At 43.0% G+C, this 24,031-nt stretch overlaps 1 protein-coding gene across 1 annotated transcript in view; it reads right to left on the bottom strand.

Annotated features, from left to right (window-relative positions):
* Positions 1-11,314: 11,314 nt before the first annotated feature.
* Positions 11,315-24,031, bottom strand: part of SLC35F1 (solute carrier family 35 member F1) — a 382,549-nt gene continuing 369,832 nt past the window's right edge. The window contains exon 8 of the mRNA XM_075597737.1: positions 11,315-11,952. Coding sequence (XP_075453852.1) covers positions 11,728-11,952 — 225 coding nt within the window. The 3' untranslated portion in view covers positions 11,315-11,727. The remainder of the gene's footprint in view (positions 11,953-24,031) is intronic.

Below are 24,031 nucleotides of genomic sequence, written 5' to 3'. Positions count from 1 at the left end.
TTTGCCAGGGTAGCTGGGGACAAATCTTGATATACTTGGAATTTGATGTGTTCAAACTCCACTGTTTTCATCTCTCTGGCGATTCTGCATGTTTGTTCTTTTATCCGATAGCAGTGGAACCGCATAACGATGTCTCTGGGGGGGTCCCCCTGCTGGGATCTTCCTCTGAGTGCCCTATGGCATCTGTCTAGCATTAAGTCCCTTTCTGTCAGGTCTGGGAACAGATGCTCCAACCATTTAGCGGCGAAGTCTTCCGGATCTGTGACCGATTCTGGCACCCCGCGCAGGCGGATATTGCAGCGACGGTCGCGATTCTCCTGTCTTCGATCTTTTCCTCCAGGGATCTGATTTGATCTTTAAGGGTGGACATTTGTGTTTGTGTCTGGAATATGGCGCTGGTGTTCTCTTCTGCCCTAGACTCCAGGGTATCAGTACGCTCCCCCAGGGCATCCACATCTTTCCTTAGTGCCCAGAGCTCTGTCTTGAAGAACTTTTTCATGTTGGAGCAAAACTCCTTCATGTCTTTCTTCCGCACCACTGCCATATCATCCTGCTCCTCTGCAGAACTGTCCATATCAGGGTCTGCTGCTGGATGCTGCTCAGGGGAATCATGAGTCCCGGCCTTAGCTGTACCTTTACTTTTAAAAAATGTAGATACTGGCTGTGTTTTTCTACGCACCGTTTTGGTAGAAGCCATCTCTGTAGGTTGATGTATGTTGCGCTTAGCTTTTATTAAGGAGACGATAGCGTTTTAACTGTTATTTTATGCTATTATGCACCGGGGGGAATGGAGCTCTCACTCTAAGCTGCCATTCACCATCGGGGGGGCGTGTCCTCTCATATCCCCATAGTCTTAATCGTGTTATGACTTGACGGGTTTCTGAGGATTGGACTTTGGAAAATTTTAGGATGCCTGTGTTGGTTGTTTGTGGTGTGATGCTATGTGGGAGAGTGACTTTTTATTACGTTGCTACCCCATTTGTGTCAGCCATTACAATTATGCTCCTTTTTGTCCACGCACGTGCTATGTGCACCAGCTCTATTTCAGTGTTTTCATGTGACCTACTATTTGGGTTTCCCATCTATTTTCTATAAGGGCTCTACGAAGTACTATTCGAACCTCCTCTCTATGATTACACCCAGGCTACTGATGTGGTGTTTGCCTGTGTGATGTTATTGTTCCAGCTCTTCTGCTTTGGACTATTTAATATTGCCTTGGAATTTTTGTATGTTCACTTATTTCACATGCTTCTTTGTTTACCTTGTCCTGTCTGTTCTCCACCCACCACATCCCTTTTATTCCCTCTGTTTATTTACTATTTATGTGTATTTACTCTTTTATTTTGTTTTTAGTACTGGTTGCCTAGTCAGTTAGGGAAATTTTTTTTTTGTATATTTGCATATATAGGGATTATGGCATTGTGTGAGGAACACACATTTAGTCAGGTTAGGGGGATCTGTTAGATAACATCTCTGCAGGTGTAGACAGCTGTTATAATTAATCAGTAGGTGACAGAATCTTTTAGGTTCTATTCCCGTTTTTATATCGCTGGCGCGCTTTGCGCATGTGCTAGATGGTTGCAAAAGCACCACACCATGTCTACACGCAACCCCAGTGGGTGACGTCAGTATTTACAATAGGTCCCTTTTTTCCTTTTTACAAGGTTTCTCCCTCTGGGCATGTGCCTCAGTATTGTTATCTCCGCTCTTAGTTTGCTGGTGTGCTTTGCGCCTGCGCCAGGTGGTTGCCACAGCTTTACAGTATGTTTATATGCGATGACAGTGGGTGTCGTAATTTCTACGAGGTTCCTTTCCTTGCGCATGCGCAAGAGCACTTTGTTTATCATAGGTTACTAGGGACGCCGGCGGTTCTCCCCCCCGGTGGTTTGTTGCGATCACCAGCCAGCAGGTTTCTGCAAAATGTGCCCTTGTACTTCTAATATTGTAGTTTAGAGTACAATGCAGTTTATTAGTTCTTTCCTTGGGCAGGGTATGATCTGTATACTAAGGGCTGCTTATGCTAATTTATGACCATTGCGCATGCTCACCTAGTGCTGTTCAGACAAGCAGCATAGGTTACACAGCTGTTTAAGGTTTGGTGATTATGACTGATGCTTTTTCTATTTGTGTTCCACCCTATATATTCTGTCCCTGCTTCATTGACAACACAGAGCTTGAGAAAAGACCTTGTGGTCTGAAACGTACGTCGCTCTGGAGTTTTGGTGATTGCCTGATGATTTATTGAGATTAAATCATCCTTTTTCTATTGAGTGTGCTGCGGACTTCATGTTTTTGTCTATCTATTAGACTGTTTGGTGTTCCCTGTCAACACTCAACGTGGGGCTTAGTTTCCCTAGGAAGAAAGGACGACAAGGCTGTGCTGAAGCAGGGACGTCTGCTCCAAAGGACTAACAGATAAGCAAAAGCACTTTATTGTTGTATGCAGAGACTGTGTTACATTGTTGCATATGCCAGGGCATGTTTTGGCTTGGGAACCAGCTTAGCAGGCCATGCAGTTAGTGAGGGCGAAAGCTATGGTGTAGTTAGCTTTCCCTAAAGGGAATAGGTGTTTATTTTCTATTATTTGGTTATGATTTAAAGGGACGGTGGGCCTGTTAGCCTATGATTTAATCCCTGTAAATAAACTCCATGTAAGAAAAGTATGACGTTTCCTGCCTTTAAAAGGGACTAAAAGATGCTACAACGTGGTGTGGGCATCACAATACATACATACATAGATACATACATACATACATACATACATACATATACAGGGCTTGACAAATTACCCAAAAAGCTACTCGTCCAACCAAAAAAAGCTACTCGCCACCTGGCCCCTGCCCCACTTATAAAAAATTGAATAAATTCCTAATAAGAACAAATAACATTCGTTTTTGACATAACAGTTTATTTATGGTATTACATTTATACTTTACTACAATAAGTCCTTGTTACATCGTAGATAAGATTGTAAAAGGTGCGTACATCAAGTTTAACCTACGCCAAATTTAGACGACAGGTACTTTATCCTATATCCGTACTTACAGTATATTAATCCAGAGGAAGGCAAACACTTACAAGGCATGACCGTAGCAGGACCTAACACTCTAACACACTTTAACCCAGGTGAGTGTTAGGTCCTGCTTCGGTCATGCCTTGTAAGTGGCAGCAGGCTTAAGATGCTTTGGCCAAAGGGTAAAACTAAATTACCCTTTTTACAAGAGATATATAGGTATTGCACTGTGTATTTTTGTCACATTGGAAGTAGCTTTGGGCATTTTTGTTTCTTGTTGTATACATTTAGCCACGCCCACTAGCACTTCCTTTGATACTTATATGCATATATATATATATTATGTGGTAATGGTTGGGGTTTCTCAGAGCTTGTTAGGAATCTGTGTATTTTGTTAACTGTGTGCAGCTGGTCTCAGTTGCTTATGGGAGGGTAGTGGCCCCTCCCGCCCAAGGTTTACGCTTGCCCCACCCCACTTTCCAAGTTGGCAGGTCAGTTTCATTTTGCCAGGTTACGACAGATCCAATGTGATCATTCTTCCAGTAATTATACAGGTAAATAAGAATTTTAACCCAGGTGAGTGTTAGGTCCTGCTACGGTCATGCCTTGTAAGTGGCAGCAGGCTTATGGCACTTTGGCCAAAGGGTTAAACTAAATGACTTTTTTTACAAGGGATATATAGGTATTGCACTGTGTATTTTTGTCACATTGGAAGTAGCTTTGGGCATTTTTGTTTTTTGTTGTATACATTTATCCATGCCCACTAGCACTCCTTTTGACACATATGCATATATATAATGTGGTAATGGTTGGGGTTTTCTCAGAGCTAGTTGGGAATTTGTGTAATCATATAACTACGCAGATAGAAAAATATATGAATCATGAACAAAGTTCTTCCATAATGAAAATGTGAGTGTGATACAGTCCAAACGTGTCTCCAATGATCGATCATAGCGGCTGCAAATGAGCAATGGCAATGCGTCCCCGGTGAGATCAGTCGGCAGAGGAAGGATGGGAGGGAGAAGGGGTAAGACAAAACTGTGCCGTGGAATACCCCTCTTCAATTACCCAAGTGGCAAAGGTACCCCTCACATCCTTCATGAACCCCTCTCCATGTAAATCCTCTTCATATATTGAGATAGCAAAACATAAGCCACTGTTTAATGTATCAGTCCCCTATGATAGAAGCAGTGTCTGCTTGAGCAGTCACCTGCAATACTCACAGTTTCTTCCGTCTGTGCTGCAGTAGTGTGTGTCCCAAAAGAAAAGTATGAGTAAAGGTCACCTGAACGCAGGTTTGAGGAAAGAACAGCACCTTGTGCTAGCAGCCCTTGTTACCTGCATATAGGTCCAGTCGCTCCTGGTCCTGCTGCAGCCGCACACAGAAGAGGGAATATGTACACAGTAGGGGGGATATATACACAGTAGGGGGGGACATATACACAGTAGGGGGGATATTATTCTGAGGCCAGAGTCACGTGTGGTATGAATAGCCCAGATAGCTTCAACTCATTCCTGTTACAAGCACAACAAGTTCCTTGTCTTTTCTTACTTTATTGAGGAAAGTGTAGATACACAAAGGCACTTGTGGAAGATGGTGTTGTGAGAGAATGTCTCTATAGTGAATGTGCTTGATAGTAGGGAAAGGTGAAAAGGATAAGGCCTTGCCAGTAGAGGGGTGACAGGAATGTACTCACTCCGCCTTCCCTCTTCCCCCCCTGCACCTCACCCTCTTCCCCCCCTGCACCTCCCCCTCTCCCCCCTGCACCTCCCCCCCTCCCCTCTGCACCTCACCCTCTCCCCCTGCACCTCACCACATCCTCCCTGCTCCTCCCCCTCTCCCCCTCTCCCCCCTGCACCTCACATCACCCCTCCTCCTCTGCACTGCACATCTCCTCTCCCCCTTCTGCAAAACCACACCTCCTCTCGACGTTCCCTATTGCTGCACCCTCTCTCTCTGCTTCTGTTCCCATCCAGCCGCCTCTCCCTTTCTGCCATTGGCTGCCGGGCACGTCAATCAATGCCCTCCCGCTCGGTGAGTGTGCGAGCCACGCCTGACGTCACTACTTGGGATGGGGACTGTTGGCGAAAGAGCGCTGCAATTGGTCCCAGGCTAGAGGTTCGGCCAGCCAGTGAGGGGTTGGGATTGGCTGCGGCTCCTGCCACTCACCAGACTAGGAAGTATACACAGGCACTGAGGGGAGAGGAGGCAGCCTCACCAGCTCTCAAAATCCACACGCCCCAGGCGAGGGGGCGAGTGGGTTTGTCGAGCTATATCTATCTATCTATCTATATATATTAATATATATATATATATATATATATATATATATATATATATATATCTCACACAACAAACTAATTTTTGGCTGCCTCCTCTCCCCTCAGTGCCTGTGTTTTTATTTATATATATATATATATATATATATATATATATATATTTTTTTTTTCAGTGTCTAAATGGAAGTAATGCCACCTTTAGGTAAGGGAGGCTTAATGCCATGTTATTTGAAGCTAATGCAAAGAAAAGCCACCTTTAGGTGTGACTTAATGTCTCCCTGCATTACCTTTAACGGACCTCTGTGAATATGTGTTGTTAGGAGGAACACCTCTTTTGCATATCATTAGCACTGTTGGTTGTTATAGTTAACGCAATGCCCTTTCCGGATGAAAATTATACTTAACCTGACATTTGTGAGCTTTGAAGATACATGTTAATGCCTAACGAGGAGTTCATTTAGGTTAGCGCCTCGTTAAGTCAATAATGGACTTCTATAGACTAAGGCTCCAAGGGCCAGTTCCACAAAGTGCGATGGAATAAATCCAATAGTCAAACAAATCCAACAGTCAGCATGGCGTTCTGTGCTGTAGCGCCGAACCAGCGTTATCGCACTTTATTGAATAAGGCCCTTAATATATTACTGCTTACAGTAGCTGTCTGTGGTAGAAACTGAAGTACTGAAAGCCACTGCATCCAGACGGAGACAGAGTGTCAGTAAAGTCCCCAAATAGCATGCTGCCCCAGGGTAGCGGCACAATTGCAGATAGTGCGATAATTAATGAGCCAAATGATAACTTGTTATGACACAAAATACCCCAAATAAATCTGGCGGGGGAAATGGTAGGATTAAAATACATATCGTTTATTAATGCAAAACAGTATATAAAATGAATGAGGTGATAAAAACACCAACGGGCAGCGTAAAGTGTCACACAGTATCAGTCACCAGAAGTGGGTTTGCTGACTGGTAGCTGTGTATTGTGAGGAGTCCATCTCTAAGTCAGTCCAATGTGTACACTGTATCAGGATAAAGCTACCTCTAATATGTGGACTGTAATGTGATGCAGCCCAAATTGGATACTATTGGTATTGGGTATAGAAGATACAATGTATCCTAAAGAGTTAGCTAGATACGTGCTACAGTAGGAGATCTCGGTGGGCTCATAGAGGATTTAACTCCACAGCTCTCACAAAAGTATCAATCTGCCGGTCTAGGTACTATACATTGGTGAACAAGCCACCGACAGGTAGAGAAAACAGAGCTGGTGCGGTAACCTACAGTATGCTTGCTTGATATTGTGGTCCCGATTGATCCTAGGGGTGTGGAGTTGCAGGTAAGTCTTGGTCAGTAAGTAATGAATAATTACATCTTATATAGTCCTGTAAAGGCATGAGGTTACGTCAGGCTGCCTGCTAGACGTGATCCCTAAGACTGCGCTTATAGTGCCCGCGACGGCGACGCTACATCGCTCCAAAACAAAACAATTGACTCTGTCGCCAGCGCTTATAGTAAGTGTGACGGCGACGGAGAGACGTCGCGACCAAACATTTGGAAGCGGGTTAAATTTGAATTTTTTACAGACAGTCGCAACAGGTGACTGTCTCTGAACCAATAAATGACCCTGTCGCTAGCGACGTCGCTGAAAGTTAATTTATAACTTTCTCGGGTGGCGACGGCAACGGCTGACGTCATCGGTCGGTATAAGCGCGGCCTTAGTATGTGTGGAGGGAATGGGGTCAATTCCCTAATATGTCAAATATCAGGCATATACTGTATGATGTCACCAATTGCGAGTAGGACCAGGGAGGTAAGTCGGGAAACCCTCAGTGAAGGCTGACCTGATTAGTGGGAACTGGAGACCAATTAAGCATCTCAGTAGCTGTCCCACTGAATTGCACCAACTATTTACATTAAATGTAAGAAGAACACATGGAGGCAGAAAAGGAACTTATGGAAATAAAGAAAGAAAAAAACTTTTTTTTTTTTATAATGTACTTTTTTTTATTTGAAAACAATTTACAGGCATTACATTGCCACAGTCAGTCCATTTAAGGGCATGCAAATATCAAAAACAGAGAAGGGGTTGTTTGTCATATTTATGCAGGGTTCTGTATATTCATTTTATTTTTGGTTCAAATTTTCCACATTGTGTCAAAAGGAGTGTGCTTTTCTTCTGCAGTTTAACAATAGAATGCTACCCATGGGGTAAAAGATGGTATTTTTTTATACTTGGCCCAAAAGGTTGCTAAATGGTTTTAAAAATGAAAAAAACAAGAACACACTTCACATAACAAAAATAACAGCACAACTGAGCAATATCTAATGTGGATCCCACACTGAAAATGTAAGTGAGAGTGGGAGAGAATGGCATTTTTAAGGTTTATAGATGCTTTATGGTTGCAATAATGCTTTCTGGTACATGGAGGGTCACACATCTCTCAGATATTTCTGAACAAGTGAATTCTCCTGCATTGGCACCTACTGTATCATAAATGTTATGGTTGGTATATTGTATTACTGATTAAAGACTACTCTTTATCCTAGATTCACTAAAGATCGATAAATGAAAACACTAAATTCTTGTTCAATTTTATTTATTATCGTATTACCTAAAGCCACATTGACAGCGTTGAAGCAGTGATGGGGGTTTCTGTACTGTGGCTTGAATATGATTGTGTGAATACTGTAGGTCGATAAATAAAATCAGTGGTAAACATTGATCCGCGATATTTTTAACGGTGTATGCAAATGAGTACTTCACACACAAATGACGAATTCACATGCTACTCACTAACCTCTGATACCTGGACATATCGGGCTACCGCCAACAAATATTGGTAATTTCTATCACCTATCCCATGCTTGCATTAGTCCTATCTTGCCTGTGTATACAATGCCTAGTATATAGACATAGTCAAAATAAGACCAGCCAACCTAGAATAGGTGAAAAAAATACATATTATTAACATTACAGAATGAAATATATTAACACCTTAGTAACCCGAGTGGCCAGCTATGGCTGTCTGGTGATTTGGGCTACTAAAGGCTTAATATTTGCCTCTTTCTGTGCAGCTCTTAGGTCGTGATTATAGTGGCCACGATAGCGCACGGCGCCAAAACAAATACCTGAATTCCGTGAAGGGGCACATAGTGCGCATGACTGCGCAGGGGCGAGACGGAGGCAGAATCCTGGAGAGACAAATGAATGTGTCTCTCCATGTGACGTCTGCTTCACGTGAAGCGGTTCAGCCATTGATGGCGAACCGCTCGCGTGACGTCATGGGCCACGCCTCCGCCACACTTCCCTGTCGCCTCCCGATATATCCTGCATACAGTGCAGGTTTCGCAAGCACCACCCGAGTGACGTCGCGTGGTCGCATGCGCCCTGCAGCACCCATTATAATCATAATTGTTGCAGCCTGAATTAAGGCTGTGGGAGTCCCATTCAGAAGATCTGTGTCTTTTGGGGGGGGGGGGGGGGAGGGAGTGGTTTGTAGGATACCTGAAGATATTCCTTTATAATGCATTTGTAGCCTCAGGTATCAAAGGGGTTAAATATTGTTAAGCCATAGGGTTGTTGCCGAACACTGATTTTAATGAATTATCGCTTATTTGTGTTGCTTGGGCTTTTTAATGCCAGGTTCACACAATGTTCTTTGTGATGAATGAATGAATATTGCTACCCATTTATAAATCAATCATTCTTGGTGAAAACGGTAGTAAGTCTAAAAAATATTGTTGCAATTGTTACGCTGCAATATTGACCTTTAGTGAATCTAGTACTAAATCAGACCCGTGTTACACTTCTGTTTAAAAATTTTTTTTAAATGGATGTATTTTAACAGAGTCCCTTTCATTCGGATTTCATAGTAGAAAAATAGTATACTGTACATCACCAATTATCTTGATCTTCTTGTTTAACAGGGCTATACTCCCCAAAAAAGAAGAACGGACAGGTATTTTTGTACGTGGTGATTGTACAAGAGGAGGGGGGGATACAATTGCATGAGTTATCTAAAAAAGAAGTCATTCATTTCAATAGGATTTTTCCATTCCTAAATCTTTTTTTGTTGTACCGGTATTGCCCCAGATTGGCAGCTGGGAGACGTCAATAAGTACAGTAAGCCTCTCTGTATCTACTACTCAGAGAGAAAGCAGGGATAAAACTATTTCTGTCAGACAAAAGGTGACATCATTGTGCCAGGAAAAATAAAAAACACAATTAGCATAATTTTTGCACATCTGCATCATGATCTTATAACCTGTTACCTTTTTATACACTTACTGTACATCACTCTTTATATGCATGTACCTTAAATCTGAGCACATGTCATTCATTAATAGATACAGAGCGAAAATGAGGCATGTCTTGTTATTGCCGTGCCTGTGACTCTCATTGGTCATGATAAATGATTCGCATTGTCTATCCACAAAAGCCGACACATGGGACTGCAATATTAATGCCAGAGGGCCATCTACAGTGATGCATTACACCGAAATGCACTGCCAGCCTTTATGGCAGCAAAGGAATTGACGGATATCACTTATTAGTATGACAGAAGTAAATACAACAAGTTATCACAGCAATGCCTGGAAGGTGCAGTAGTCTCAGTGCATGAACAATAGAAATACAATGGTTAAACGGTGATCAATGAGACTGACATGGTAATTGGTATGTATTGCTCATAAGAACAGTCTCAATGTAATTACTTCAAAAGTCCGAAGATATTTTATATATAAAATAAGCAATATTGTATACCATCTATAAATTACAAAAATGTTGTTAAAAAAATGGTAAATGGACATGAAAAGGTCTTAAACGCAGCAGTTCCGACCACGCATTTAAAATTAAGCATCATAAATGAGTAGGGGAAGAAAAAAAAAAAACCCTTTTCGTATATTAAAAATATATCCCTAAAGGTGTATCATGACCTTTTAGAGGGACCTAAACAAGAAAAACGTTCCTTGATAAACTGTAGGTACACATGCCAGAAAGTTACTGAATTAGCACAAGTAAAAAATCATGGTATAAATCTTGGTAATGCTTACTTGTCAAGACAGAAGGATGACTTTTACAGTAGCAGCACTAAGCAACAGAGGCACCAAAGGACCAGAAATGTACTATGGATGGAAAGCTACCACAACACATTTTTGTCCCTGAGTGCTGCTTAGTACTAATTGTCATGACCCATTTTACTCACAGTAAGAGACTTTTAGTCCCCACTCCCTTCCCTTTACCTTTATGATGCTGTTTCACCTGCGTGCCAGACCTGCCAGTCATGATTCTGCTTTGCGGAACAGTACTGTAAGTGGCCTAGCTTATTCATGCACAACCATAGCTGTTTTCCACCCTCACCCAATCATCTAAACACAGGTATTCTATACTAGCAAATGGTTTAGGAGTATTTCTACTGACATCTTTTTTTGTATCTAAAAGTGTCATGGCACCATAGAAGCACAAATATTAATCACACTGTAAGTGAATAAAGTGTTTTGAGTCAGTGCAATTTATATGGACTTACACTTACTGCAACTTTGTAGCAATACACAATTGTTTTGTGGTAACTTCTAAGATCACAATGTGATATATCACGGATACACACACACACACACACACACGTTCAAAGATAGCAACACACTGTAATTGGACAACAAATAGAATAGATGTTTTGCCATGTGCTGGTGTGAGGAATTGACCAAACTAATGGCAATCCAGATGTTTTCTCTAGGATGTGATAGCACCACTACATGGGCAAATACCACCCACAGCTAAGATTGTGAATATCGTCCCATATGCTTTAGCTGCTTTGAAACAGAAGTTGAATTCTATTCTTGAAATGATGAAAGCGCAACAAAAAAAAAAATATTTGACTTGGAAATTGTAATTTAGAAAAAGACATACAAATCTAATGTATTACAAAATGTCTGCAGCGAATGTCTAATGTCGCTCACAAGTTGTGCCGGTGTTCGCCTGTGCTACAGAACTGAAGCTGCAGTGCACTCATAGGAATGTAATCCATTGCTTTTACAGAATGAAATGGCTTCAATTTAGCAATCACATGGTTGTGTAATAAAAAGAGACTCCTTTGAAACGGCATGGTGTAAAATGTCCCGTGTGAATGATGACATGTGCAAAAGTAAACTGAGGTAATATCACCTTGTTTTTCCTTTTTTTTTTTTTCATTTACTTCTAGGACGTCACCCTCACACGTCTCATGAATAAATACTAGAACTGTCAGATATACGACTCCAGGTGTTTCAAAGCCTGCCGGGGTTTGATATTTCTTGCATCCTTTTCAAAGCTTTCCATATTTGCTGCTTTCAAGTCTTTCTGTGTAACTGTACCTGGTAAATACTTTTCTCTATGCACAATACAGAGATAATGGACACACAGATGCCACTGAATCCTCAGTGGGTGACAAATGCTTGGCCTTAGGCTACTCTAACGTGAGGTTCCTCTTCTGTCTCTTGGCCTAGGCTGGTGTACGTTACTGAGGGCTCCATCTGTCCACTAGCAGGCAATTCTACTACAGGTCCTGATGGGTTCCGGAATTGCTTGTACACTCTGGGATCCTGGGCAACATACGTAGAGGTGGAGAAATAGAGGACAAGCCCAACCAGGATTGTGAAGAACGCGAGAAGATACAGTCCTGAAAACTGAAGAAACAGCAAAACAAAATTATTACAAATGATCAAATGATCAGGCACTTGTGTATTCGCAATGCAGACTGCCAAAGGTATTCAAGATAACTTTTCTTAAAGCATGCAGTGAATATTAAGTTGGTATGGTAAACATGGATCTTAACTGCAATAATACAGTAAGTGCGCTGCGTTAATAAGTGCACTTAGAGGGCACGCCGTAAATATGTGCACTGAGCGAAACAGAGTTAATAAGGGCACAGAGCGGGTGCTGGGTTAAAACTACACAGGAAATGCTGGGCTAATAAGCACACAGAGGGCGCTGAGTTAATAAGTGCATAGAGCTTCAAAGATATGATAACTATTAATTTCTTTGCTTAGAAGACACTATTGACCAGAAGTGTTGGGGATGTTTCTGCAAAAGTTGCATTGTTCAACACAAATTTATATACAAATATTTGAAAACGATGCAATTTTTTTTACCAGGCAAGTCAACTAATAGCGTTCGATTGAATATTGAATATATACTTCAAACATCTCGAGCAGCAGGAGCAGTGTGTATATATTCTTGGAGTGGTCTGTGTTAACAAATTCATGGAGCAGGCGCTTTTCCAATAAGTGCATGGAGTGATCTCTGATTTATTTAGCTCATGTAGTGTGTTACAAAGCCCAGGAAGTGGACAGTGTGCTAATAAATAAAGAGTGGGCGCTGTATTAGAGTCCATGCTGCCGCAGACCACGTGGAGGTGTCGGCGCGCGGCGCCATCACAGTGCCTTAAGGCATTGATCGCGCCCATAGACCACACGGGCAAGATTTCTCGGCGTGACGGGCAGGTCACGTGAGCGGTGAGGGCGAACTAGCTCCGTGACGTCACTGACACGCCCCTAGACACCCCCCCAATGGCTTGTCTAGCATGTCCGAAAAACGCACCCGCTTCACGCGGGTGACATCACGGACACGCACACCTCCGCGTGGGAGAAGGCTGTATGGAATCAGCCTAAAGCACATGGAGTGAACAACGTGTTCATAGTCATATGGAGTGGGCACTGTGTTTCTGTGTTTATAATGAGTATAAATACATGTTGGCTCTTGGAACCACTAACATTCCTTCTAGCAATTATAGCATACCTCACACTGCGTGAGAATTATTTTGTCACAAAAGAGCTTTGTTAATCTTTTAAAATCTGATTTTAGCCGACCATAGAAGTGTCCCCTACTGAGTATTTTTCTGCCTTTTCTCCACGGCATTAGGGGAAAAGAATGAGTCTCTTTATCCTGCAGATTTTTGCATGAGCAGTCTTGCTGCATCTTTTTGTGCTTGGCAGCCGACAAACAGAGTGGTTACAGAAAATACTTGAATTGTATTTTGAATACCTTTCTTACCCCGCGTGCTAACAGAGTAATGTCTCTTTCTTTCTGGGAGCCTTGCTTGACATTTCCCATTCTTTCGACATGACTAAGCACAATACAGTGGTTTTTCTTTTTATGATGATGAAAGTTACATTCCATGTTACCCTTGTTCTCTTAATGACTTGGTAAATCAAGTGTGAATCTGAAACCCCCACTAATGAGATTTAAGAATGAGAGAACATATTCAAACACATTTTAGATCTCATGAACGTCGGAACACCACAGTCACCACTGGTGTTCATGAGCATGAAGCTCGGGAAACCAAGTCAATTTAAAAATACCATTGTGCAACCAAAGACAATCCCAAGGTACACTGGAAAGACATAATACACATGTCGTTTGTATTATGGCCTACATTTATTTAAAAGTGCAGAGGTAAACATTTCCTATAAAAAGGTCCATGTTGCATTTTCATAATAAAGGCAGATTTTGTATTTTCATGAATCTAAACTGTAGAGCAATGGTTGGAGACCGAAGGCTTTAGGGATACATAATGCGGGTCTGGCTTTAGGGCAAGGCGAGGAAGGCGGCCGACTTAGGCCCCATGCCTTCAAGGGACAAGCGCTCCCTCCTCCTGTCGGTGCTGGGATCCAACTTCCACCCGACCAGAGGGCGGAGCTGGAGGAGGGAGTGTGGGGTCTTCCATCTCCAGCTCCCCCCTCCAGTTGGGCGGAAGTTGGATCCCGGCACCGACAAGAGGGGGGGGGGGAGGAAGCAATGGGCCTGCGGACTGGCAGAGAGAGGTGTGTCTCTGTGTGAGTGTGTCTGGGGTCTTACCTTTTCCGGAGCGGGCCACCTCCTGTAGCGTTGCGTTGCCATGGTGACGGACGTCAAATGCAACATGACGTCACATGCTGCCGCAACACTGCCGGAGGAGGGCCGTTCGTCAACGCAAGTTCCCTTAAACTTTTTACAGGGGGGCCCTGCTGCCAGCATGCCTCTATAGGCCCTGCAAAGCCTGAAGCCAGCCCTGCTGAACCTCGGGCCTCACCTCCGGCCTTCAACCACAGGCCACCCCAGCAAGACCCTCTCTCCAGTACAGAGGGAGTGGAGATATTGCTGGTGTGGATTGTAGATTCTTCTCAGTCCCTCATCTGCCTAATGACAATGTCAATGACTAAATCCCAGTGTAAGGAGAGGAGTGGGACAGTATTCACCAATGTGATGGCAACTGGACAGGAAGAAGCTCCTACCCACGACTGCAAAGTCCCTTCTGCCTGTGATATATATATATATATATACATATACATATATATATACATATATACACATATATATATACACATATATACATACATATATATACATACATACATACATACATACACACACATTGATGAATCTTCTGTTCCCTGGGAATACTGATAGTGAAGTTACAGAATATCCCAATCATTACAGGCCCATTGTATAAATCAAAGTATTCCAATAGGAAAGATTCACAATACTTTGTGAGCCAACATAAAAACAAAGAGTAAAGATGTGGTCAATATAAACGAATGAATTTAATGACTATACACACCAATGTCTCTATGTAAACTGCAAAATGCTAAAGCTAATTTTTAGCTGTGGAAATGTCCTGAGACGTTTGTGCAAGATGGCTGCTGGGGTCACTGAAGATTCGTTCAATTGACTGCTAGAGTAGATCTGACCCCAGAGGCATATTGTTCCATGGAAAATTGCTAATATTTCAGGAAATGGGGTGTAAATGTAAATCACCCCACTCGCTATATCTCCCTGTAAGTGATGTGCAGAGGTACTGTTCACTGGAGACAGATTTGGGTGAAATTAAAACATGGCTTTATTGAGCCTGTCCCTCTAAATATCGTGCAGAATACAAAAACAAAATAAACAAACACCTACTCAACTTTGGAGACTAACTAGACAGTACATGCCCTAATTATCTTTGACTGGCTGGATAGCCAGTTCCCAGTCTCAAAAACATATACAGGCATACCCCACATAAACGTACGCAATGGGACCGGTGCATGTATGTAAAGCGAAAATGTACTTAAAGTGAAGCACTACCTTTTCCCCACTTCTCGATGCATGTACTGTACTGCAATCTTCATATACGTGCATAACTGGTGTAAATAACGCATGTGTAACAGGCTCTATAGTCTCCCCGCTTGCGCACAGCTTGGGTACAGGTAGGGAGCCGGTATTGCTGTTCAGGACGTGCTGACAGGCGCATGCGTGAGCTGTCGTTTTCCTATTGAGCGATATGTCCTTACTCGCGAGTGTACTTAAAGTGAGTGTCCTTAAACCGGGGTATGCCTGTACCATTAATGAAAAGTTCAGTCCGCGCTCTGGCTCTTTAAACTTGGAGTGTTGGTCCCTCTCAGTTCTCTTGCTGCTTCTGTGTTTATGAGGTGTCAACCCCACCTCCAAATGTGGTCTCCACCGGAACCCCGATGGTGATACCAATATCAGCAAAACAAGAAAAAACACAAAAGCGCACCAAGATGAGAGATAGATATTGTATTAGCAACAAATAATAAAATTAGTAACTTACATATAAAATTTCTTTAATAATCCCCGATTCTGGTGTCTTTCACAGGAGTAGGGCATCACATAGGAAGTATGTTTAGGGGTCCTTTATAGGTCTAATTCTGTGCGTCATTGGTTAATACCTAATGGCTGCATGGCCAATCAGGCTCATATACTGATAGGGGCGGGCCACAATAGGAAGACCTCCCTGTTAGTGCATTTGATCCAGTAATGAATTACACTCAATTAGTGTATTAACCAATGACGCACAGAATTAGACCTATAAAGGACCCCTAAACAGGTGTCCCAGATATCGCCTGAAGAAGTTTACTTTGTTAAACGAAACGCGTCGCGACTGTTGTGGCTGGCGGTTTTACTACTCACCACCAGTACACACTCAAGTGTACCGTTCCTGCTTATTTCCGATCGTTTCTATGCTATCAAAAACGGACAGGCATCCTAAGGACACCTATTGAAGGCCCCGGTTCCTGCACATGCGCGCTACACTCCGCACCACGCTACCACACGTGGAGGACAGGAGAGTGAACAGAGACAGCCCCAGCGCGCGGGTCTGATCTCTCAGAACTGAGATTACCCTTCATACTTCCTATGTGATGCCCTACTCCTGTGATAGACACCAGAATCGGGGATTATTAAAGAAATTTTATATGTAAGTTACTAATTTTATTATTTGTTGCTAATACAATATCTATCTCTCATCTTGGTGCGCTTTTGTGTTTTTTCTTGTTATGCCTGTACCATATTTATCAGGGAGCAATTTATAAGAAAGGCTTATCTGACTGTGTTGGTCCAGCGGCTCCAGATTCAGGTGTTTCAGTCCTGCTGCTCCCAAGAAGTCTCTTGTCAGCACACAGTCCTGGTGTGCTTCAAGGCTCTCTCCTCTGTCTTTGCTCTCCTTTTTCAGCACCGTTGTGTGCTAAGGAGTCTTTGTGCAGGCCTCTCTGCTCTCCTGTGTCAGCACCCTTGTGTGCGAAGGAGTGTCTCTGTCCTATGTCAGCACAATTGTGTGCTAAGGAATCTTCCTTGGAAGTTTCCCACAGGAGGCTTTTCTAGAGCTCTGATTAGCCAAGTGGAGCCTGGTTAATTGACTGAATGCAATTAACCAGCTCCTTGCTGGATTCCTCAGAGTATTTAGAGGCAGTTTTACTTAAACAGGGATGAGTCCATGTTACACTCCCCACCACTCTCTCCCCACCCCTCAAATGTACCCTGAACTGAAAATAGCACTATTCAGACACAGATGACCTGCAGTACAGTTGATGTAAATAATTCAAATAATAAATATGGTACTAGTAATATATATACACAACTTAAAGTATATATATATATATATATATATATATATATTTTTTTTCCCCCTAGGTGGGAAGCCTGGGGGGTCTCTGGAGCTGAACTCTGGTAATTTCAGTTCTGGGGATTCCTTGATCTCCGAGATACTTACACCAGAAGACGATGCCGGTATCTCCTGCATGTTTAAAGGTCCTGCATCATGTGGGCCAATAGGAAGCCACAAGGAATGACGTTGTGGCTTCCTATTGGCCCAAAGGAAGCGGGACCTTTAATCCAATATTTTCGGTGCCCAATGTAAGTATCTCAGGAACCAGGAGGTCCCCAGAGCTGAAATCAACGGGGTTCAGTGCCGGAGGCACCCTGCATTCCACCAAGAAAATGAATCACTAAAAACAAGAGGTACAGCCAATTTAAGCAACACTGGCCATAAAGAAAGGAAATATGCATTCTAAACAAAAAGTAGCACGGTTTCAGCCTAACGGTAGACTGGCAACAGAAATCACAAATGATGTGTCTGGGTAGTAGGCTCTTCTCTGGAATCCAGGACATTAAACCTCACTCTAAGTACTGTAACCATTAAAAGCAATGTAGAAAATTGATTCTTGATACAAAGTGAAAGCCGTTTTTATTCATTGAAATTACAGAGGACATTGCTTGCTTCCTGTATTCCTCACAGACAGAGACACTGGTATATGATATTACATGCAAACAATAGAACGTTGTGATATTACATTTCTGCTTTGACGGCCATTGGTAGCCTTATTTTAAATAATAATTCTTCCACTGCTCACTATTTGTTCTTCTGCAGTAAATGAGAAATAAAAAAGGAGGTTCATTTTACTCAACTTCCAGCTGGATCAATTCCTCTGACCCTCCATCAAGATGGAAAACATGGATGGCCAAAAACATGTCAAATTTAAATGTCATTGATATAAAAATGTAGCTTTGTTTGAAGTTCCGACACTGATTAATCCCTCTCTCTCTCCACCATTCCCCCCTCTCTCTCCACCACCCCTCTCACTTCCTCCTCTCTAACTCTCTCCTACCCCCTCTCAGTCACCCCACTCCTCTCTCTATCCCCCATCCCCCTCTCACTCCCTCCCTCTCACTCTCCCCTACCTCCTCTCACTTTCCCTACCTCTCTCACTCTCCCCTCCTCTGTCCCCCAAACCCCCTCTCACTGTCCACACCCCTCTCCCCCCCACCCCTTTCTCTCTCCCTCACCCCTCTTTCTCTTTCCCCATCCCTCTTTCTCTCTCCCTCCCCCTCTCTCTCCCCCCACCCCTCTCTCCCCCACCATTCTCTCTCCCCCACCCTTCTCTCTCTGCGACCACTCTCTCTCTTCCCCACCCTTCTTTTTCTCTCCCCTACCCCTCTCTTTCCCCCAACCCTCTCTCTCTCTCTCTCCACTCACCCCACCCCTCTTCCTCTCACCCCTCTTATTGTGTTTTAACACCCCCCTCCTTCTCCATTTTTGCACCCCCTCCATTTTTACACCCCTACTCCCACTGTTTGTACACCCCACCTCCCGTTCTTACACCCCCCTCCACAGACCTGAATAGCAGTTCCTGCTGCAGTGGAGAGGCAGAGGAAAGCAGCCTGCTCTGCTCCTAGCCTCTGCTGCCACCCCCCATAATGTGCCACCCCAGTTGGTTGCCTAGTCATTGCACCTGCCCTGTTTACCAGGGATATGGGTCATACACTACATTTGAAATGTTATTAAAAACATCCAAAAATACTATATGAACGAAAGGCTAAAATGTGCAGGGAAGATGTTACTCCTTTATGTGTCCTACTTAATATGCCATCTGATGGCTAAGGAGCATAACCTCTTTAAACAAGTCTTAAATTAAATGATGCATGTTTGTAACAGGGTAATTCTGATAGTCAGGGATAGCAAACTGGATAATGTGAAATATAAAGCGGTCCCTGGGCCTCTGACCTCCTGCACATGCGTCTCCTTACTCAGTTAATCTTAGTCATAAAAAGGAGGCTGGAGACTGATTATAGGGTATATATTTGTTTGTAAGTAGCGCTATAAATCATCTGTATCTCTAATTAATCACTCACCGTCCCTAAATATCCAGAATCTGCTTAAAGAGGTTTTTATGAAACTGCAATGTCTCTGATGGTACTGTGCTTTCAATCCCTGTGCTTGCTGCACTTAACTTTGGGGAGTATTTGGTTCATAATCATAATTACAGAGTGAAAAGTGAGCTGTTAATCAGCCTAACACAAAAGAAGTGGAGACCCTACTGTCCTGAGTCAAATACTCCATAGGACATTAAGTATAATCTTCCCAAACAGGCTAGCGTGGTGTTATGTACAGTATCAGTCTTCCAACTGCAGGAGTGGGACAAATAAACACAGCATTAAATATATTAAAGAATATAATATTCCATTATCTGACTTTTAAAAAATAAATATTGTACTGTTATTGAAACACTTTGCTGGGTGACGTCACTGGAGACACGACTGCTATGGGTACTGACTGCTAGGTTGAACTTGATGTACATACGTGTAACCCCCTGTGTGTGTGTGTGTGAGCTTACACACTGTCACACTGCCCCTGGCAGGTTCCTCTCAACGTGACTGTAATGAACATGAAAGCAGCCAACAATAATGGCTGTGGAAGAGGAGGGACTATGGGGGAGAGGATCCTTTAAGAAAAGGAAAGGCAGCCATGTTAGATCTGCATGGACCTGAGCATAGCAGGTTTGTACGAGGTCTGCAGAGAGTGCACGTGTGTACGTGGTGACAGGAGTTGAGGGCTACAGTTCCAGAGTGGAAAAGAGATCACGAGCACCTGGAGGGGATCCTCAATGGCTATAAAGACACAGTGGTATTGAAGCACCTTTTTGAAGAACAGGCCTGCAACACGTTCGGTACAACACAAGCTCCCACGGTGTGCCACCACCATCATAAGCCAACATACCCAGGATTGGGTGGCTACTACACCACTGACACACACCTGCACAGCACTATTTAGGGATTGTGGGCTATATCCCTACAATGTGTAGTGATTCTCTGCTGAGAATCACAATGTGCCTGAGTTTAATAAGTGTATAGTAAAATAAGTGAACTACCCATACAGTGTTTGTATTATTCCTGCTGTCTGACCACAGGCCACGTGTGACCCAATAAATAACAAAGGGCTTAGGTCAGCCTCAGTGATAGTTGTAAGTCTGAGAGCTAAAAGTAAAGCGGTTACATATACCTTTTAGCAATATCATCTACAATGTAACCAGCGGCGGATTTCCAGATCCCCCGCCCCTAGGTACTTACCTGGTGCCGCCCTCCGTCTTCTTCGAAAACGAGGACGTCACCAACGTGGCCTCACACGGCATCTCATTGCCATGGTAACACGACATCATGACATCATTTGGCCATGGTAACAACACAGCGTCTCGTGGCCATGGCAATGAGACGCCGTGTGACGTTGCTACGTCATTTAACGCTGTTGAAAGAAAGGCGCAGGACGCAGCAGGAAGGCGGAGGCGGCAGCAGGTATGGAACCTCCCATCAGGCCCGATAGGCCTGAGAGTGCGGCCTCTGTGTGTAACTGTGTAACTATGTTGCAAGGCAGAGGTACATAACCTCTTCAGCATCCTGTATATCTGCATCGCCCCAAAGGCGGATGTCTGAAAGGGTTCCCCGAGAGCTGCTCCCCTTTGCACAGAAACAGTGTTCTAAGGCAGGGGAGCGCAAACTTTTGCTGCTGCGCCCCCTGTTTTCCATGCCTCGATGCTCACGCCCCCTCCCTACCTAAGAGCTACGTCAAATGACGCTGTGGGGTCATGTGACGTCACATCACGTGACACGCAATATCATTTGACGTGTGTGACGTCACGTCACATGACCCCGCGGTGTCATTTGATGTCTCGTTGCCATGGCGACGCGTCACAGAGTGTCTGAATCTTGGCAAGTATAGAGTTGCAGAGGCCTCGTGCGATCCCCCGGCATTTAATTTAAATGCCTTGGGGAAGAGAGCAGGGCCTCTGCACCCGCCTGCGCCCCCTCTCCCCCCCCCCGGGATTGCTTGCTGTACTTTTTCAGCCTTGCCCTGTACAGTTTGTATTGTTCTGGACTTCAGGACTTCCATAGCACAGCTGGATTCATTCAGAATCTCTTAAGCCCACAAAGCTTTTGGTGGCAGCCAAAGGGTCCTGATGTTACAGCTGCTCTGTTACACCCTGAAACACACAGACCTTCTCACCCCTCTGTACCTTATGTTTCCACTTACTCTTCCTTATAGATGGGAAGCTCCTTGGGGCAGGGCCCTCCTTACTGTAACAATGTACAGTATGTTAATTGCTTGTTATTTAATTGTTTTTGTCCTCCGTTATTGTACTGCGCTACGGAATATGTTGGCAAGTTATAAATATGTGAAAATAATAAAATGAATCAATGTCACAGCACCAGATTTATGAAAATAAAACCAATGCTTTCATAGGGATTGTTTTCTTTCATAAAGCTGTTGCTGTTTTTTTTTATATTGGTACAGCATTACCATAATATGTGACCTCCTTGGTATAGGAAAAGTAGCATCAGTGTGGCCTTCACATATCCTCAAGTATCTAAGCACTTATATTAGATTCACAAATTATACTACATGATATATACTCAAGAGTATTTCAATGCACAAGAAACATAATAGATGATGGTTTTGTTATTCTGTTACATCCTCTGACCTTGGACCACCTTTGCTATACAATAGCACAGTTCCTTCCTGACTGCAACAGCCTGTCACTAGCAAATAATTGACTTCTTCAATAAAAGAGAGACCAAAACATGGACACTGTATCCCAAACACTACAGCTCTTATACTTATATTACACTCCCTCTGGAATACTATAAGCCTGACTGCCTCATGTCTTGAAAACAAACCAGAGAAGCGTGCTACAGTTTCATGGTGAGCGTTAGTACAAGTGCAAAGGGTTAGCAGCAGCTACTGCATCAGTCTCGTATACAGTTATGACCTCCACATACCGTACCTCTCAAGTCTCCTTCATTTAGAAAATGACACACGCGTCTTGCCATATTGATTAAGTCCTTATCCCATGTGCTAATTTTGAAGCAATTTGTTTCTGGCTGTGCCATTACATGTGACCGGCAAATTTCCTGTGCAAATGAGGCAAACGCACCACTTTACATTTTTTACAGTCTATTCGCGAAGCTGCGAGTTTGCCCAGAAAAGCACTGCAAGAAATGTCGCCTCCACCAGGAAGCCGAAAAATTGACCTTTTGGTATAGAGAAAAGGCAAGATACCTGTGAACACGTCTGAGATAGCTGGTACATATGGTTAAGTTTGCACAAATCCCAGGTATCTCAGGTGAAAGGCTTGCACTATTAACTCCTTGGTATCCATGGTGTCCTAATGCATGTCTTTATGTCTGCTATGAAAACCAAGATTTGAAAGCAGCAATATGGGTTAACTTTTTTTTTTTTTTTAATATGTATTTTTTTTAATTACAGGATTGAAGCAGAGCGTCTTCGGAGCTGAACTGTGTTAATTTCAGCTCCGGGGACCCTTTGCTTGCAGAATACCTCCAGTATCTCTGCAGAGTTTAAAGGTCTAGGTCATGCAGACCAATAGGAAGCGGCACCGGATGATGTCACAGCTTCTTATTGGCCTTCATAACATGGGATGCCGCCAGTAGATTAGGTACACCGTTTCTCTGTCTGCAGGGATACCGGCACCATTACAGAAGCAAGTATTTCTGGAAGCAGAGGGCCCCTAATTAACACAGTTCAGCTTCGGAGACCGCCTGCTTCAAACCAGTAATAAAAAATAAATATTTAAAATGAAAACAAGTTCACCCGTATTGCTGCTTTAATATTTCAAAAACCTCACATTTGCTTACTACCTACCCATTGCCATGCAATGTTAACTGCTACAAGGGGTTAACCACTTCCTCTGGAGGGCTTATCCTATCCTCCACGCTATCACCCTGACACACATAATAGCCTTCCATATAACAATGGCTACTGGCAGATTAGCCAACCATGGATAATAGCTCTGTAGAAGATCATAGCTATTAAAAGTAAAATACATAATAATAATAATATATATATATATCTTGAATCAATGTCTTGGTCCTCACAAGGACCTTTATTTTGATATTGATTTGCACTGGTGATACTATATAGAGTTTTCTATCTCTCTGACTTGGTGAATCACTGATAATTTTGGGAATCCCTGAGTGGTCATACAACTTACATCACTGAAACTATACAAATGTGTCACCAACAGCAAACCTGTGGTTTAAAACACCAATACCTCCTAAACGAAGCATCAGATTTTAAAATAAAAACAGCGTAGGAAGGGGCAAGAGACCTCGAAAAGGAAGAAAACGTACAAAAAATGTATACTACGACTTTAAAACGTGTTAACGTACAGTAGGTCAATATCACCTTAAATAGGCTAATGCTTAGTGAATCTGGGGCCTAAAGTTGTACATTGTAACTTGCTACCAGCTGCTGGAAAGAATTCCCAGTAGAGCTGTATACAGTATATTCCCTTTGGCAAACACTTAGAGCTACACTGTGCAGTGGAGGAGGATGAGAACCCCAGGAAATGCTTCCTTCCGTAAATGTGCCTGTATGTTCTAAAGCTCCAAAGTACACTCAAGTTAATTTTATTTTCTTTGAAATGTATACCGCTCCAGGTACCATAATCGATGCAGACAATAAAACAAAGACGCATAAACTGAGAAAGCCATGACAATTTCTTGAAAGCATCGTAAACCTGTATTCTGCCAGGAATAATGAACCATTTTTATTATTTTTTTTCCTATTATTATTTTCCCAAGTATAGAAAAACACCACAAATTATTAGGAAAGCAACATAGGCATCTGAGCTCATGAATAAACAGCTGCTTTGCATA

The sequence above is a fragment of the Ascaphus truei genome, chromosome 4 (genome assembly GCF_040206685.1).
Source record: "Ascaphus truei isolate aAscTru1 chromosome 4, aAscTru1.hap1, whole genome shotgun sequence".
Taxonomy (NCBI): Eukaryota; Metazoa; Chordata; class Amphibia; order Anura; family Ascaphidae; genus Ascaphus; species Ascaphus truei.
This window is presented reverse-complemented; position numbering and strand designations above follow the sequence as displayed.